Here is a 16,203-nt window from a genome sequence, read left to right as displayed (position 1 = left end):
CAATATTGGCAGAAAATGCAGGATCTTTCAGTAACTGGATAGAGGATTTTTTTTTTTTTAAAGCAAAGCTAAAGTTTAACACACAAAAAGGGTAAGGATTCCTTCATTGTTTTGTTTCATTGACAACACTCAAGATTATAAAAAATATGAATTCAAGTGTCCTGAGTTGATTAAAGCCTCATGCTGGTGCTTGTGTAAAGAACTCTACAAATCATCAAATTTTGGTTTTGTTGTAAGATGCTGTAACTATTCCTTTGATTCGACCAGGCCATGGTGAGGAACAGTTAAGGAGTTTTTAGCTCTTGGGATTTGCATTTGAGTTTCCTTGGGGTAGACTAATCCCTGATATGGGGAGGAGGTGACTCATCTGGAGAGAACTGAAACCCTGAGAGTGTTCCTGCCTGGGGACCCTGGAGAGGAGGGACAGCTCTTGGGTTGGGAGTCTGCTGGTGAATGAGACATTTCAAAGCAATTCTTTGATCTTGCTGTGTTAAACTGTGCTGCTGGAGAAAATCCAGTTGCATGGAAAAATATTTCCTGGCTCACTTAGAATTTCATAAGCCACAAGCCCATCCAGGATTGCTGTTTATCTTGTCTAGGAACCAAGACAGAGCTCTGCTGCATATTTAATGAGATGGGGGAACGCAAAGAATTTTAAGATAAGATTATCTTCTGTTTCCCATCACAGCTCTCATGTAAGAAGTTTACATGGCATGCAAACCATAGTCAGAGGGTAAGCCATTTGTTTTTAAGGACACTTAAAACAGCTTTGCAGAGTAATACTTTTTCTTTTCTGTTTGAATACTCATATAAATTCTTTTCTGTGTATGAGTAAAAAGATTTGTTACGCATTATTGTGAGAATGAGCAAGATGTAAAGAGATGTGTGGGAACCTGGGGCTCCTGGAGGAACAAACATTCCCATTCCTATGGCTTTTGAAAGCAGTAGAAGGAGGAAAAGTGAAGAGAACCTGAATCAGAATTAAGGCACTGGGAATAACAGTATGAAGTCAGCCAGAAGCCAAAGCAATGGAGTTTTACAAACAACAATTGAGTTTATACTGTGGGCTCTCTGTCCCAGTTCTGCAGAGGTTTTTGAGGGGCTGGCTGCTAGTCCTTGCTGTGAAGGCAGCTGAAGTAGCAGAGTTTGAGGTGGCAGAAGGGGTGTGAAGAGCATGCAGAACCAGGATGGAGTCCTGTAAGGTTTTCTGTTCAGTTTAAATCCTCAGTGTTGGCACCAGTTTGCAACAAGTATTGCAGCTACGTATTACTCTCACAAAGAAACCAGAAATGTCACGAGCCTGCACCACCACAGCTGCAGACCATCCTCTGCTCTGTCTGAGCTAGTCTGGTCCTTTGTGACTCAAAGCCCTTCAGATCTGTGCCCTCCCCCTGCAGTGAGGTCAGAAGAAGCCCGGGCAATGTCTGTAGAGCTAGTCAGTGTTTTCTGTATTGTCCAGGGCTTGCTCAGGAGTTGGGGTCCTGCTCTCCTCCCAGCCAAAGGATGTGGAAGGCAGAGGAGATGGTGTTTTAGACCCAGTTTTGCTAATTCTTTATCTCTCAACAAGTTGTTACTCCTATTCAATTAACTCCCTACCCACGATCCTAATGGTTATGAAGTACTGACTGCACTTTGGTAATGAGTCACTGATGGGTATCAAGTGATGGCTTGGTGTGGGCCGTGACTGGGTGAGCCTCCTGCGGGTGTGGTGTAACCTGGGCAGAGGGGATGTACATGCACTGAGATAGGCACAGAACATTTCTAAGGAGATCAAAGTTCATCAGGCTGCTCACCAAGGCCACCTTGGTCCAAGAGCATTCTGCATCTCTCTGCTGTTCAGGAAAGGATCCGAATTGCTGTGGGCCAGAGGGAGATCCACAGTGTTGAAGGGAAAGCTGGAAATCCTAACACAGAGGTGTCTATAGCTTTCATGCACTGCAGTAAAACTCAGCCCATCATTAAGCATTCATGATGCTAGACAAACAAGTAAAATTCAGGAACATGTAACTGCCTTTGTGGTTTTGGGAGGACCTCTGTGTCTTTGCACTTCCAAATGCTGGCATAATAAATCCTCAAGTGCCTTTTTGCTCACAGCAGACATGATAAATACAGCTGTTAGCTGGTGTGTCTGCTAGAGGATACAATTGGAAACCTCTAGGTGGATAAGCACCAGAGGTCTGCAACCACCACGATTTTCTCCCCTTCCGAGAAATTAAAACATAGTATAAAAATGTTCTTCTTTTCCTCTCCAAATCCGTAATCAGACGTGACAGAAAGACAGTCACTCCTGCAATCAGGATTTTGGAGAGTGCCTGTTAAAGTAAAGATGCTCTAACGTTCTGCACATCTGGAGCCCCTGTGGGGTTAGGCAGTTCCAACTGTGACACAAGCACCAAGGCAGCACATCCTGTAGCCCCTCCTGCCCTCCTGGCTTGGGGACTGAGGGACGTCCAGATGTACAATTTTTTTTTTTCACTCAGCAGCTCTTCCACAAGGTGAGAAGGGAGCTTGTGGGAATGCTCAGGCATGCTGGCCATAAACTTCAGGCTATAAATGCATCTTTCCTCATAACCATCTTCCCACAGGAAAATCCTGAAAAGGACACAAATATCTTCTTTGACTTTACCAGCTTTCCCCTCTGCTTTTTTCAGCATAATCACATCCACTGATTTCTGCTTATTTGCAGGTCTTGTTTGCAGCTGGAAGCTCAAAACACTATTTATTTTCTGTATGGGTTCCTAATCTGGAAATGGATCTAATTTGCTTTACCAAATTACAAGTGAATTAAGATGAACACATTGTGCTATGTCCGGATACATCGTGGTGCTTCATGAAAGAGGAAAAACTACATTTGTCACTGCTGTGATTTTCTTCTTTCCTCAGTATCATTAACTCCATGTTCCCAAAAAATATAAAATGTCTGTATAAATGACAGTGTTTTCTCTTGAGGCATGAGCTGAGGACCCAGAGCTGCATCTGTTTCACATCTTTTGTCCTTTCAGCCCCTTAAGAATATCCCTGCCAATACCTGAAATACTCTTCCTTTGCAGTCCCTCCTCTTGCTCTTAGACACATTTTGATTATCTGCAATATTGCATTTGATAGTATTACTGAAGAGTTCTGAAAATTTCCCTTTCAGCGACTGTTTCTTCCCTTTAGAATGGAAATTTTTTCCCTACCTGTAAATCAGCTTTACAACCTTGTATGTTTAAGGAGAGTAAATACCCCACAGATCCAAACAAGACAAGTATTTTGTATTTCAATTTCCTGACCCATCAGGAAGAATTTTGTGCAAAATGCAGGAGAAATGTCAAAGTGAAAAAGTACCATTGGTTGTGGTTCTTTCTCTGGTTAGAACAGCTGGTGTTATGGAAAACATTCAGTACTATCTAGACACTATTCGTGGAGAGCAAATACTTTATAGGTACTGCTACATTTCAATGACAATTTTACTGACTGACAAATACTACATTAGCTGTGGGGGTTTTATTATTTCTTAGTTTACTGTTTTAAACCTGAAGCATATCTGAAGTATACTTGTTTGCTAGCAAAGTTTGCAGTCTGTGTGTGAGATGGACTTCCCATACTGCATTTATAGGTACAGACATCAACTTAATTTTCCTGCCACCAAACCACTTTTATTCTAAGATGCAGTAAACACAGCTTCTTTTCCAAATATATGTTTAAAGCAACTGATTTGCAAGATTATTTTGTAGCTGAGAACAATTAAGAACCCTAACAGCTTAACCAGCTGTGATAATTAGCACACACTAAACCTGTCTTTGGGGAAATACAGCACACTGTCTTATTTCAGTTCTTCCATAGTAAGGACTGAGAAAACAATATAAATAACCACTGTTCTCCTGGGCATCTCCTTGGAATGGGGAGCCTGGGGCAGAGTGTGGTGGGGCATGCGTTGCCAGAGCAGTGATTTCTGTCTGCCCAGCTCCCAAGGTGTGTCATTTTGGTAAACAGAAGTGATAAATTTGTCATCATGATGTAAGAAAACCTCTTGTCAGTTAGGGTGGAAGTGCATGTTACTCCCTTCTCACAGGAAGGGCTATTTTTACGTTAATGAGTCCTAGAAGCAGCCTCCTGGGCTCCTGCCCAAGCTGGTGGGGCAGTGGTTGTCCAGGGCAGGATGATGGGGAGGCTGCTGGGGCACAGTCCTGGGCTGTGGCAGTGGGTGGCTTGGCCAGTCCTGTGCCCCACCAGAGCTGCTGGCAGCAAAGCAAAGAACACTCAGGACACGGCTTTGCAGATGGCTGATGCAGGTGGGGAGAAAGCTTTTTGTCACTGTTTTGTGCTGCAGCATGGAGAGAAAGGCTATTTGCAGGAAAGGGTGAGAAAATGACCCTCATTCTCAGCCGTGGCTGAGTTGCTGCAGTGATTTGTCTCCTGGGGCTACTAATGCTCCTGGGACAGGGAGCACACCCAGAGCTCTGGCCAGCACAGTGCATAGGGCTAAAGTTTTTTTCTGTTCTCCTATGGCAGCAAATACCAACTGATACTTCATGTCAGGGAATATGTGAATTAAAACAAATAAATGTTCCTCCTCTTATCCAGCTGCCAGGTCTCCAGAGGAGGACCAGTGCATGCGGAGTACTTATTCCCCTCTGCTTCCTGCTCTGATCATTGCCAGGTTACAGCCACAACTCTGTGTGCTTGTGTCAGGCACACAGAGTGTGGATTATGTGGCAGGGAGCAGGCATGGGCTGCTCCTAGATGGACAAGCTTTCTGGTATGGACACCGTTTCTCTTCTTAACCTGCACCACTTTCTTGGCTGTGTCTTTGCAGACCCCTCCCTCTAGGAAAGTTGGGCTGCATGGGCCTGCATCCTATGGGATGGTTGGGGGCCTCCTGCACGGGGCTTTGCCCTTGTCTTCCTTAGGATGGAGCATGTGCTTTTAGCAAGTGTAGTACTTGCTGCAGATTTGATTCTGGCACTCGCTGATGTAGCTCCCCTGGTCTCATTGCACTTTGTGAGAGAAATAGGAGAAGCAGGGGACTAAATTTACCTGGGCCAAAATTTACAGCTAGGATTTTTCAGCCACTTACAAGTCCTGGCACACATGAGCAGCTCTGGGGCCAAGGCACTTACTATAATTTCACCATCTCAACACAGGCAGGAAGAGATGCTCCCCATGCCCTGTTCTGTAGCAGCGAGTACCAATAATCCAGCAACAGGCAGGGAGAGCAGGATGCTGAGACTGGGAACATCTTCATGTCCATCTCTTCCTGCCCATCCTGGTCACAACTGGACATTTCTCAACCCAAGTCCCACATTTGCAAGCACAGGGCACTGTAATGTGTCTTCTTGGGTGCACCTGCCTGGATGTAAGTAGTGGGTGAGCAGTCTTAGTTACCTTGCAAAGACCACTTGTACAGCTGTGCACTGCAGAAGTCAGGGTTTGAGCTAGTCATTGCTTACCGTGTTTTTCAGGGTCTCTGCCACTGTCCTTGTTGTTGCCTGTTACTGGGCTTGTTTCCATCAAGAGGAGCCAGAGCCCTTTTCTCATTGTGCTGTGGGTGACAGCATGCAAATGGCATCACCGTGGTAGCCTGATGGAGTGTAATGTATCATCATTAGAGTGCAGAAATGTGGTATCCAGCTTGCATGAGAAAGCCAGTCTCCCACCAGGCTGCATTTTAGCAGACATCATCTCTCCATCAGTGATTTCAGGAGAAGGTGTTGAGGAGTTAGCTGCTTGTGCTGCTGGCAGTTTGCTTAACTCACTAGTTGGGCCATTTAAAAGCAAGATGCTCACAGGGTGAGATTTTGCTGTGGGCTTGGAGACTTCAGCCCCACATCATTTGCCCCCTTAATCAGGAAGTTTAGAAGAGATTTTTAGTTTAAAACCTACCAAAATTAAAGGAAAGAAAGTCAGATTAAATAAGCTGCAAATATAACAAAGCATCTCACACCTGCTGCTGAGTCTTTTTGACTTTAGAAAGCACATTTAGCTTCCACAGAATAGAAAAGCATAATTATAAACTTTCAATCCTTTTCCCTCTGTAAGGATTCGTCTTTTCCCTCTGTAAGGATTTGTCTTTTCCCTCTGTAAGGATCAACAGCTCTTTTCCCCTCTTGAAGCTTAGCTCATTGCTTTTTACAAAATCTCTCACAGGTAAAGGAGCTTTCAGGAATGAGAGAAGGCCTACAAATTTTGATAAAAAGGTGCTAATATGGTCAGGACGCTTTAAAAGGGAAGAGGACATTCCCAGGCACATACCCTAAGTGGACCTGTCAGAATGATTCTTTCAGCTGTGAACACACAGATCGAGACCCCAGTTTGCATCATCCAGAGCTGTGCTCATGTGGTGAGGGTTAGTGCCTCCCCAATGATGGCGTCCAAAAAGAACTGTAAATAATTGTCACTCTTGTAACTTTGTCATTCCCTGTGAAGTAAACTGGATTCACTTATTTTAGTGATCATAAATTTCAGACTAAGCTGAAGTGTCTTTCGCAAGACAAGTGGCTTTGAAACTCAGAAGCCACCATGGTAAGAAATCATTCACTCTGAGTTTTTGCATGCTTTTCTAGGTTTTATTGATTCATGATTAATAATGCTGCATAAATTTTAATAAGAAGTTGGGGCTACACACAGCTTTGGCGATAGACATGTGCAATGAGTCCCTCCTGTATGAGCTGTGGTTTCACCTCCTTGTGGAGAAATTTTGTTAACGGATTGTCACTCAGTTTTGGAGTCCTAATGCTTCTGACTTGTGACATCCTGAGTTCTCGTCCAGCTGTCCTTCCCCTTGCAGGTATGAGTAAATCCATGGCTGGACATAATTTCATGGATGGCTCATTGCCATGCTGCAGTTTCTTGCAAACATGAATTGTTGGTTATATGCCAGGAGTTACTCATGGAAGGTGGTGGAGATTTTCCAGTGATGGATTGGGCTATTCAGCTGCTTGGGAAGAAAACTCCTGGATCATGCAGCTGTATGCTCTGACCCAGTCAGCCTCCCACTGCAGGCAGATGTTTGTGAGCTGGTGCCAACTGCCTGGCAGAGGCTATGCTGTGGTGGGCTTTTAATTCCCTGAGGGTATCATTGCCTGGATCTGATGGCATGGCCCCAGTGTCTCCTGGTGCTGCAGAGCACCCCATGGCCTGGCCTGTGGAACCCAAAGGTCTGCCCATCATTGTTATAGCGGAAAGACTTTTCTGTCCCTATCATTTTACAGGCATTCACTCTCCCACACAATAAAAGAATACAGGAGAGCAGGAGTTTTTAATCCTGTTATTACTGATGACTTTTGGGAGTAGCAATATCCCACCTAAATCTTTTCCCCACAGGCTAATGTTTTCAGTCCGTCTTTAAGCAACTACCTTGGCAATAAAGTTGCTGCAAGACTTGAGCATTCATTACCCATCTCCCCATGATTCCGTTTCACACATGCTGCTGCAGAATGGAAACTATGCTCTCTCTCTGCAGGTCTGAGGTCCTCAACACTGCAAGGAACATCATCAGGACAAAGGCTTGCCACATCATGATTGCACTGACTGTGCTGGGCTGTGTGACCATGATCATCGCTGGCAAAGAACTGAGTCTTGTTTCTAGGGAAACTGGTTCACTTAATGTATGGTCTATGTATGTTGTTCTTTGGAAATAAGCACCTGGGTGACAGATAGGTTTGAGAATACGAATACATGAGCAGTGTATGCACAGGATCTGTATCTCCCCTTCTCCAGAGGAGACATAGGCATTGGAAAGCACAACCTGCTGATTAAAGTGCTGCTTCTGACCCACTCTGCCATAAACCTTTGCAGTGTAATGCTCTGTATAATGGTGTCTCAACAAGAGGCCAGGCTGAAGGTAATGGAACAGCTCAGACAGTGTCAATGGAACCTGGTTCTGCCTGGCATCTGTCAGCCATGAGGCTCCTGCCTGCCAACTTGCCGACTTGCAAGCACTGCACTTGTAAACAATTTACCATGTAATTCCCCTGCTAATCAGAGGTGCAAATGCTGAAAATGTGATATAACAAGGAAACATATTAACTTCTATCACTGCAAAATATCAAAAAGGACAGTGAGATGTCAAAGGAAGTGGTGCAAATGTGGGGAAATTTAGTGGTGGCAACTGTGTGCATGCAATGATTTACACCAAATTGTTTTCCAGGCTGTGAAGAAGGATCAGAGGCTGCTGGGGGTGAACACAGAAAAGAAGGCCAAATGGAGGGCCAAAGTGGAGAAAGGTCAGGAGGTAGCTGTTGGGAAGTCACAATGATTTGGAACAAATTTATTTTAACAGAAGGAGATAAGTGATTTGCACATGTGGCATATGGACCTGTCTTTGCGTAACTCTTTAGAGCTTTTTCACTGAAACTCTCAAAGTGAAGACTCCACTGCTTAAAAACTGCTCCATGCAAACTAGGAATGTCCTATGGAAACTCCAGCTGTTTTCTGTGGATTCTGGTCTTTGGCACCAGGCTCAGCTCACATACAAAAATTTCTTTTAAACTGGAAAGCGTGGAAAGGACAAATGCAGGACTCCCCAGCTCAGGATCAGCTTTTCATGGTGCTGCTGGTGCTCAGGTCTCCTCACAGTCAGGAAGGATATGGCCCTACATCAGGGAGCATCACATTCTGTGCAATGCCTCCAGAGCAAACAGCCTTGGCCAAAGTGACCCAGAGCAGGGGGAAAAGCAGTGTGAAATATGTTTTGCAACTACAAACACATCAGTTATCTCTCTGTCTCCATTGTCCTTGATCCTGCTGCTATCACTGTCCCCTCTCCCTTCCTCCAGTATGTGGGATGTTGTGGCTAGGGGAGAGGGGGGACATGAACATGAAGAGGGTCTGGGAAGATGGAAGAGTGTGAGCAGACCCTGATGACTGATATGGGCCAAAAGGGGCTTTGGGCCAGAGGAGATGGTGGTGGTGGTGAGTTGTTCGTGTGGGGCAACCCAGGGAATCTATGCCTGATGCAGGGAGCCTGGCCTGGAGACATCTCCTGTCCTGTAGCACCTCACTGCTTTTCCCTTTCATTTTCTGCTTCCAGTCATTGTCATGAAAGTTGTCTAGCACTTGCTTAGCTGTGATTGTAGTCCAGAGTGATTGTTAATATATGGTTTGCTAAAACTGAATTCTTTTTAATCATCATAGTTCATTAACTCATAATAAAACAGCTGTCCAATAAAATCTAAAACAAACGCATCTCTTCACAGCTTCATTTAGAGTGTCACCAAACTCTCTGGGACTATGCTTAACTGATGGGAGAAATCCTAATGAAATATTGAAAATTACATTTTCACAAAGTGACTTAGCTTCAAGACAGGTCCCAGTTCATGCCTGTTAGTGCTGATGCTCTGATCTCACAAGTGCCACCTGTAACCCCTCGAGACCTGTAACACTGGCTGGTGGAGCTGGATGTGCTGCATGGAGTCCCAAGGGACACAGTGTGGCAAAACCCAGCCAGTCTTACCCCAGCTGCTAGAGGAGATGCTGTAGCCATGCTCAGCCCTGGTGCAATGTCCTGAGCATCACACTGGCACTTGGCCTTTCCAAGGTTTATTACTTGGAGCAGTTGCACTTGCGCTCAAGGGGAGTCTGGAAGCTCCTGCTCAGGTCTCTGAGGTTTATTGTGTTAACAATCATGTCCATTCATTTCTGAAGTATCACTGCACAAACAAGCTGCTGGCAAAGCTGGGCTGGGGCACTGGCAGGTGGTCAGCAGTTGCTGGACTCTGGGACTCCATCTTCTGTGTCTGTGGTCTTTGGGCAGTTTTTCCCCTCTGGTGCTCCTTAGGAGCACTTCTCTCCATGCTGCACACCTCTTTAGAGGGAGGGGGATGTTAACCCTGCCACATCTCCAGGCTTGCAGACCTTGTTTCCGACTCACAGCCACATGCAGTACAGTTCACCAAAAGTGACATCTGGTCCCTGTAGTATTCCTCACAAAGCTCATTTCAGGGAATGAAATAATGGTCTAGGACAAGCAGAGAGTGAACAAGTCTCTGCTGAGAAGGCACTTCTACTTCACAGGTAATATGGGCTCTTTCATTTTATATTACCTGGTTTTCTTGGCTAGTGCAATAAACTGCAAGAATTACCTCAAAGTTAGTGCTCATTTGGGGAAAAACTAAAAGAGCTTGCTCAGTCTCTTAGATGTTATTCTTTTTTCCAACTCTTAAATGACTTTCATGTGCCCTTTTTCAGAAGGTGCATGTAACAATTAAAGGAACCATTTTGTAAAAAAATCCACATCCATGTTCTGAACTTCCCTGACTTAAGCAGGAAATGAGATGACCATAGTAATGTCTAAAGAAAAAGAAAATTAATTGTGACTTGTTTCAGCCTCTGCTCTGCACTCCCCTCTGCCTAGGAAAAAAATCTGCTTCAGTTGTGAGCTATTATCAGATCCTCTTAAACAGCCGTGGTCTCTGCCTACAGTGCATAAAGCTGGCACATTACACATAGGCATTAAGAAAAAAAAAATCAATTCTTCCTCCCTGAGCCACTGGTAAAGCGTGCCATCTGAGTGACCAGATGACCCAGGCACTTCTGGGCTCTTATAAAGAGCTATGACTGTTATGTAGGGAAAGATCATTTACCAGTGCCTACATGATTATTCATTTTAATATCATAATACTCCCCCCAAAAATCAATTGGACTGATCTCTGGCTTGCACTTGGTTGGTGGTGGGTGGCTGCTGGTGTAGCATAGCCTCCCCTGCATGAACTGGATATGCCTCTCGAACATTGGGACTTATCACTGCTTGTTAAAATCTGTTTCCATCTGTGTCTGCAAAGTCCTTTGACTCTCCTCTTGAAAAGCTTCTAATTAACACAGACTCCTGAATGTATAATTGGCTGATCCTCAGCACCTTACAGTTGTGCGTTTTTTTCTTTCCCCGTCCCAGATGAATTGCTTCAGTGTCACACCTGCTCCTCCAGGCATTTAAAAAGGGGATGGGAGGTGTTATTATCTTGGAATTATTCTTCCCTTTTTAGTAAGGTGCCTTACGTTTTGCCAGCCTGGCCCTGAGGAGAGGGGCTGGCTCCTTTCTGAGGCAAGGGATAGAGCTGAGAATGTTCTGCTTTGCTGTGATGCTCAGAGAGATCAAGGGTGAGTCCTTTCAATTCTCACCTCCTCATTTACTGCTCTCTGCTGGGGGGAAAGGATTCTTCTTCCCTTGAAGGATTTTTTCTGTTTTACTGAATTCTTGTATGGCAATGGTTAACAATGTGCTGGTGGTTGGTGCCATAGAGATTTGTATTACAGTAGCAATTGGGGAAGCTTTTCTGTAGTAGCTGCAGTTGATCTAATTCTGCTTCCATTAAAACCAGTGCTGCAGTTCCTTCTGGCTGTGGATTAATGTTATCATCCATGACTTTTTGAAGTTTCAGTGATTTCCAGAGACTTAGCTTCCCCAGGGAGTCAGGCTGCTGCAGGGCAGAGCTGGGTGCACTGAGCTTTCTTCCTCCAGTGTGGTGAGATCAAGCTTTTAAGGGAGGCTCTGCATCATGAACATCCCAGAATACCAGAGGGAAAAAGTCTGAGCTCAGGAGATCTCAGTCCCTTCTTTATTCATTTTACCTCTTGTTTTGACCTCAGGGTCAAAAACAAATCAAGTGTCTAGTGACACTTGATTTATTTCCATCTGCTGTGTGCAGGTCTTCTCCAGACTGGTTATGTTCCTGCACTTGAGAAGGATTTTTTTTCCATTTTTTCTTGCAATTCAGAAAGACCTAATTTTAAAGAGTGCCCTGTTCTTCCAGTGTTTAGACTCCCACCAAGGTGAGAAACTGCTGCTTGTTTTAAGTCTAAATGCACCCAGCTTCAGCTTCCAGGCATTGAACATTGCCTGGAGCATGGAAACTTTCAACCCAACTCTTCCCTGTGTGTTACCAGTCACCCCTCAGCTCTTGTATGGCTGCTATGTTTAATACACCTGGAGTTTCTAACCATTGCCTGGTGGGTATCATTGTCTTACTGGCCAGTTAAGTGATTGACACTATAGTGAATTTATTCCTGAATCAAGTGACTTACTACATTAATAACCCCTTCATAAATTTTCCAAATGGATTTCTGTTGTTGGTTTTAGCACAGAATTGATAATCTAGTACTTTTGGCAGAAAGAAAGGATGTAAAAGCTTTCCAGACTTTACTGATTTCCCTGGAAAATTAGAAAAACACAATGGTTCTGCGTCAGAAACTGGTTCTCCTCTGTCTGTGCCCAAGGCATCAGCACCTGCATGAGATGCATGGTGGCAAATCTGCTTTTATTTATGGGACTGCCAAGGATCAGTTCAAAAAAGCTTCAAGGATAAAGGCCTCCTCTGGGTGAGATGCAGTGATTGTTTGGATCTGCAAAGGGACCTGCTCCCTCTTGCCACAAAGATCTTTCCAGCTTGGAGGAAAGCCTCCTGCTTTTTCCCTTGCTCAGCATCCTTGCAGCAAGTTAAGTGGTGGCTGCTGCCACCAGTGGCATTGGGATCCTCATGACCACCCTGATTTCAGGGCTGGCTTAAACACCACTATCATGCTTGGATTTGGCATGAAGTCCTTCTAGCCTAGCAGGAAAGCAAGGCTAGTGTTCAATAATTTGAATTAATTAATGAATCATTCATTAATACATTGAGATAACATTAAAGCAGTTTTCCATGGTTAAGTTGCTTGATGATCTTTAGTGCTGTGAGATGTATTGCAAAACCTCTGTGACAGTCATATAATGAGTAAGTAGCTCCTGAAGGGCTCTGAAAGGACCTGAGCATTTAATTTCTCTGCTCTGCGAAGGATACAGACACAACTTTCAGCACTGCATTAGTCAGGCTGGCTCCGCACCTTCTCTGTACATACAAGAGCTTTTACATGGAAACCTAACCCTCACACCTGACTCTTCCTCTGCAGCAGTGTTCCTCAGTGAAGGACCCAAACCTTGAGCTACTTGGTCTGCTGTTTTCTGGGTGTGGAGGGGCTCACCGTAGGGAGGAAGTCAGTCTGGAACAAGGTTCCATAGGGAAGGGTTGGGCTCGTTAACGGCATCTGTATTTCGGCAGCGTGAGCAGAGTTATCAGAAACTGCTAATGAAACTGCACCAGAACATGGAGGGATTTTCATGCTGGTCTGTAATACACATCTTACAGATGACGCATGGTCCTGTGTCTTTTTCTAAATGAACTGGGAACCAAAACAGCCCAGCGAATTACAATTATTCCGAATGGTTCATTATTCTCTGTGTGCAGAGTGTATGAATGCAAATACAGCTCACATGGAACTCTGAATTCCACCCCCTTGCACTGAACTCCTCATTCCCCTCAAGCAATTTTATCAGTCCAAACATTGTCCTGCCACAAATTTCTACCAGCAGGGCTATAATTGGCACCAAGGACATCCACTAGGGTTGTAAAGACATCATTAAAGCAATGGTGCTGCAGGGGGAACGGAACAACCTCCACTAGGGTTGTAAAGACATCATTAAAGCAATGGTGCTGCAGGGGGAACGGAACAACCTCCAGAATGGCCCCAAGTTGTGTTAAGAAGCAGAAGAAAACCATGAAAGGCAGGCAGTTAAAGATCCCAATATTTCAGGACTCTAAGCCCTAGCAGAAGGCAATTTTACTTGACAAATAAGCATTAATGCAGAGCAAAAATACAGCTATTGTATGTCTATCTTTCCCACTTATTCCTTTTTTTCTTCTCCTCAGAGTCCTTGTGGAGGTGGCACAGGGGATGCTGTGAGCTGAGGACTGCTGGGCACCCACTGCTGCGGTGTGAGTGCATACAGATCCAGTTGGATGCTGTGGGGCTGCTGAGGACTGCACAGTGAAACTGTGCAAAAATGGACAAAAAGCTGCAGTATCCCATGTACCAACTCCCACAGTGTTGAGGGTTAGGATTTTTCCTTTTTTTTCTTTCTCTAAGAAAATTTTCTCCCATTTGTTGCTGAGACATTAATGACTGGTACTTAAGAGAGACAAAAAATATAGCCAAGGAAAGGGGGGAGAAGGGCAGCGGGCTTTACTATTGTAGCTGAGGGGCCTTCTCTTGGCAAGGCCAGAGACACTGTGAGATTTGGGCTAGGGGGAAGGGGAAAGGGCAGCTCCTCACTCTTCCTCGCTGTTGACGTTGGAGGGGAGACAGGCTGCAGCCACTGTGTGGAGAATTCACCACCACTACAGGGCTCCATCTCCTGCTGTCTTCTACTGTCAGTGAGGCTCTGCTCACGGGAGCGGCCATTGAACTGGGACCTTATTCACACCCGATCTCACTGGAAGGGACCCTCACCATGTACCCAGGTGTCTCAGGGAAAACCCGGGACCCTGAACCCTTTTCCCCTCTGAGGGAGCCTCTCCTGGCTGTGTTTGGGAGCCGGGCTGTCACTGCCCAGCCCCACCGTTCCTCTGCCGCTGCTCCGGGTTTTTCACTGCAGTGTAACCCCACAGCCCCTGCTGGGACACTCCTGCAGCTCCCGCTACAGCTGCAGAGATTCCGATACATTTAATTTGCTACCCCAGGGTATGCCTGTCTCAGCTGACCCAGGTCCATTCCATGGTTCGTGCTGCAGCCCATTTTGCCATCCAGAGGGGCACTGACACCGGCTGTCCCTGGGGATTTGCAAAGGAAGTCGCTTTTCTCTCTCTCCCGCCGGCCCGCCCGCCATTACCGCCTGAGGGAGACGCGGGCGAGCTCGCGCCACAGCGCCCCCTGCAGGCGCGGGGGAATCACGGCAGGGCCGTGCCCGGCCCGGAGCCAGCAGCGCCCCTGCTGGCTGTGCCCGGAACTGCACCGCAGGGGAAATGGCTTCAAGAGCGGCAAGAGACTTCTGAGTTTTCTGTTCTTTGTTGTAACCATTGTTGTTTGCCTTCTTATACATAAACATACTAGAAAAGAACTGTTGTTCCTTTCCCCATATGTTCACCTGAAAGCCTCTTAGTTTCAAGGTTATGATATTCTGGAGGGAATTCTTTCTGTTCCAATGGAGGTTCCTGCCTTCCTTGGCCGACACCTGTCCTTCAAACCAAGACACACAGCCTTTCTGGCATCTGATGGTTAGGGTTTGAGGACTTTTTGATCTACTTGCCTCTCGTTGTCTCTGCTGAATGCACCTAGGAGAGATTTTGAGCTCATTTCAGGTGAAGTTCATGTGTCTGTGCACTTCCAAGGGTGACAGCTGGATGTCTCCTGCTGCTGGGAGGACACAGGTGTCCTGTCAACATACATCTCCCCAAAGGCACCTGATTCCCTTCCAAAGTGCCCTTTGCTGTGGGCCAGACTCTGACCTGGCACCCGGGTATTCTGTAGCAGATGGTGCCATCCTCCCAGAAGCCAGGCTGTGAGTGCCCAACTGCTCTGGGGCTCCCAGGGCAGCATTAGCACAGCCACCACAGGTGAGAGTTACAGTCCCATGACCTGGAGATTTCACCCGCCCATGGGATGACAGGGCTGGGGGCAGAGCTGACTATGGATGCTGTGGAATGTCACATTCTTCCTCTCCCAAACCACCATCACAGTCAGTCACCGTGGTTCATCCCCCTCCGGACTTCCCACAACACCTGGACTCTGCAATGTTCATCAGGTGGGACACTGGCCTTTCTTTTTTAGAGAAGTTCTTAATGTACAGTGACTACCCTAGGGATGCTATTCCTTTGGAAGAGCTAAGACAGAGTGTTCAGTAGAGCAGCTTGAGCCCAAATATTTTGTTTTGCTTTAATTAGTCAGAGAGAAAAACTAATAACAATGCCTTCCTCATCAGCTTCCAAAATGTACCTCAAAGGCAGTCAGTGCCATGGCATACCTTTTCAAGGTGGGGAAATTGCACCCCTGGGAGCAGTGCCCTTCTGAGAGGGCATAAGGGCTGGTGTGGACTGGCATAGGTGTCACCCCTTCATGTGCTCTAAAAAGAGCTGAGGACTTAGGATGACTGAGGTTTAAAGCCTGGGATTTAGGATGCTGGAAAGGGGTCCCCCATCACCCAGACACCTGGAGATGCTGCTGAACTCTCTCTAAGACCTTGCTGCAATGGCCAGCCCCTGTAGGGCTCCCCTGGTAGTGTACTAGAAAGGTCATCACTAATGAGTGGTGATATTTACTGTAGAAAGTGGCTGAGTGCAAAAATATTCACAAACCTGGAAGTGAGATAGAGGAAACAGCCCAAATGTGGCACAGAGAAGGGATGGCTTTGTCCCCTCTCCATCTGACTCCCTCTTCCCTGTTAAGAATGTTTTCATCAAGAAGGAAATGTATTTT

The 16,203-nt window shown here is 45.8% G+C and overlaps 1 protein-coding gene across 1 annotated transcript; it reads left to right on the top strand.

Annotated features, from left to right (window-relative positions):
• The first annotated feature begins 4,141 nt into the window (after positions 1 to 4,141).
• On the top strand, positions 4,142 to 8,239 carry LOC136288979 (protein FAM162B-like). The gene is made up of 4 exons (XM_066182444.1): positions 4,142 to 4,274; positions 6,130 to 6,238; positions 7,448 to 7,562; positions 8,141 to 8,239. The coding sequence occupies exons 1-4, from the start codon at positions 4,142 to 4,144 to the stop codon at positions 8,237 to 8,239; spliced, it is 456 nt and encodes a 151-aa protein (XP_066038541.1).
• Positions 8,240 to 16,203: the final 7,964 nt, after the last annotated feature.

The sequence above is a fragment of the Chamaea fasciata genome, unplaced genomic scaffold (genome assembly GCF_029207755.1).
Source record: "Chamaea fasciata isolate MVZ Bird 193981 ecotype frontalis unplaced genomic scaffold, bChaFas1.0.hap1 SCAF_4, whole genome shotgun sequence".
Taxonomy (NCBI): Eukaryota; Metazoa; Chordata; class Aves; order Passeriformes; family Sylviidae; genus Chamaea; species Chamaea fasciata.
This window is presented reverse-complemented; position numbering and strand designations above follow the sequence as displayed.

Excerpts from the sequence above, each read along its gene's own strand:
- LOC136288979 (XM_066182444.1), top strand. The coding sequence starts at position 4,142 with ATGATGGGGAGGCTGCTGGGGCACAGTCCTGGGCTGTGGCAGTGGGTG. Across the intron at positions 4,275-6,129 it reads TTTGCAGATGGCTGATGCAG|GTAAAGGAGCTTTCAGGAAT; the intron begins GTGGGGAGAAAG and ends AATCTCTCACAG. Across the intron at positions 7,563-8,140 it reads CTGGCAAAGAACTGAGTCTT|AAGGATCAGAGGCTGCTGGG; the intron begins GTTTCTAGGGAA and ends CAGGCTGTGAAG.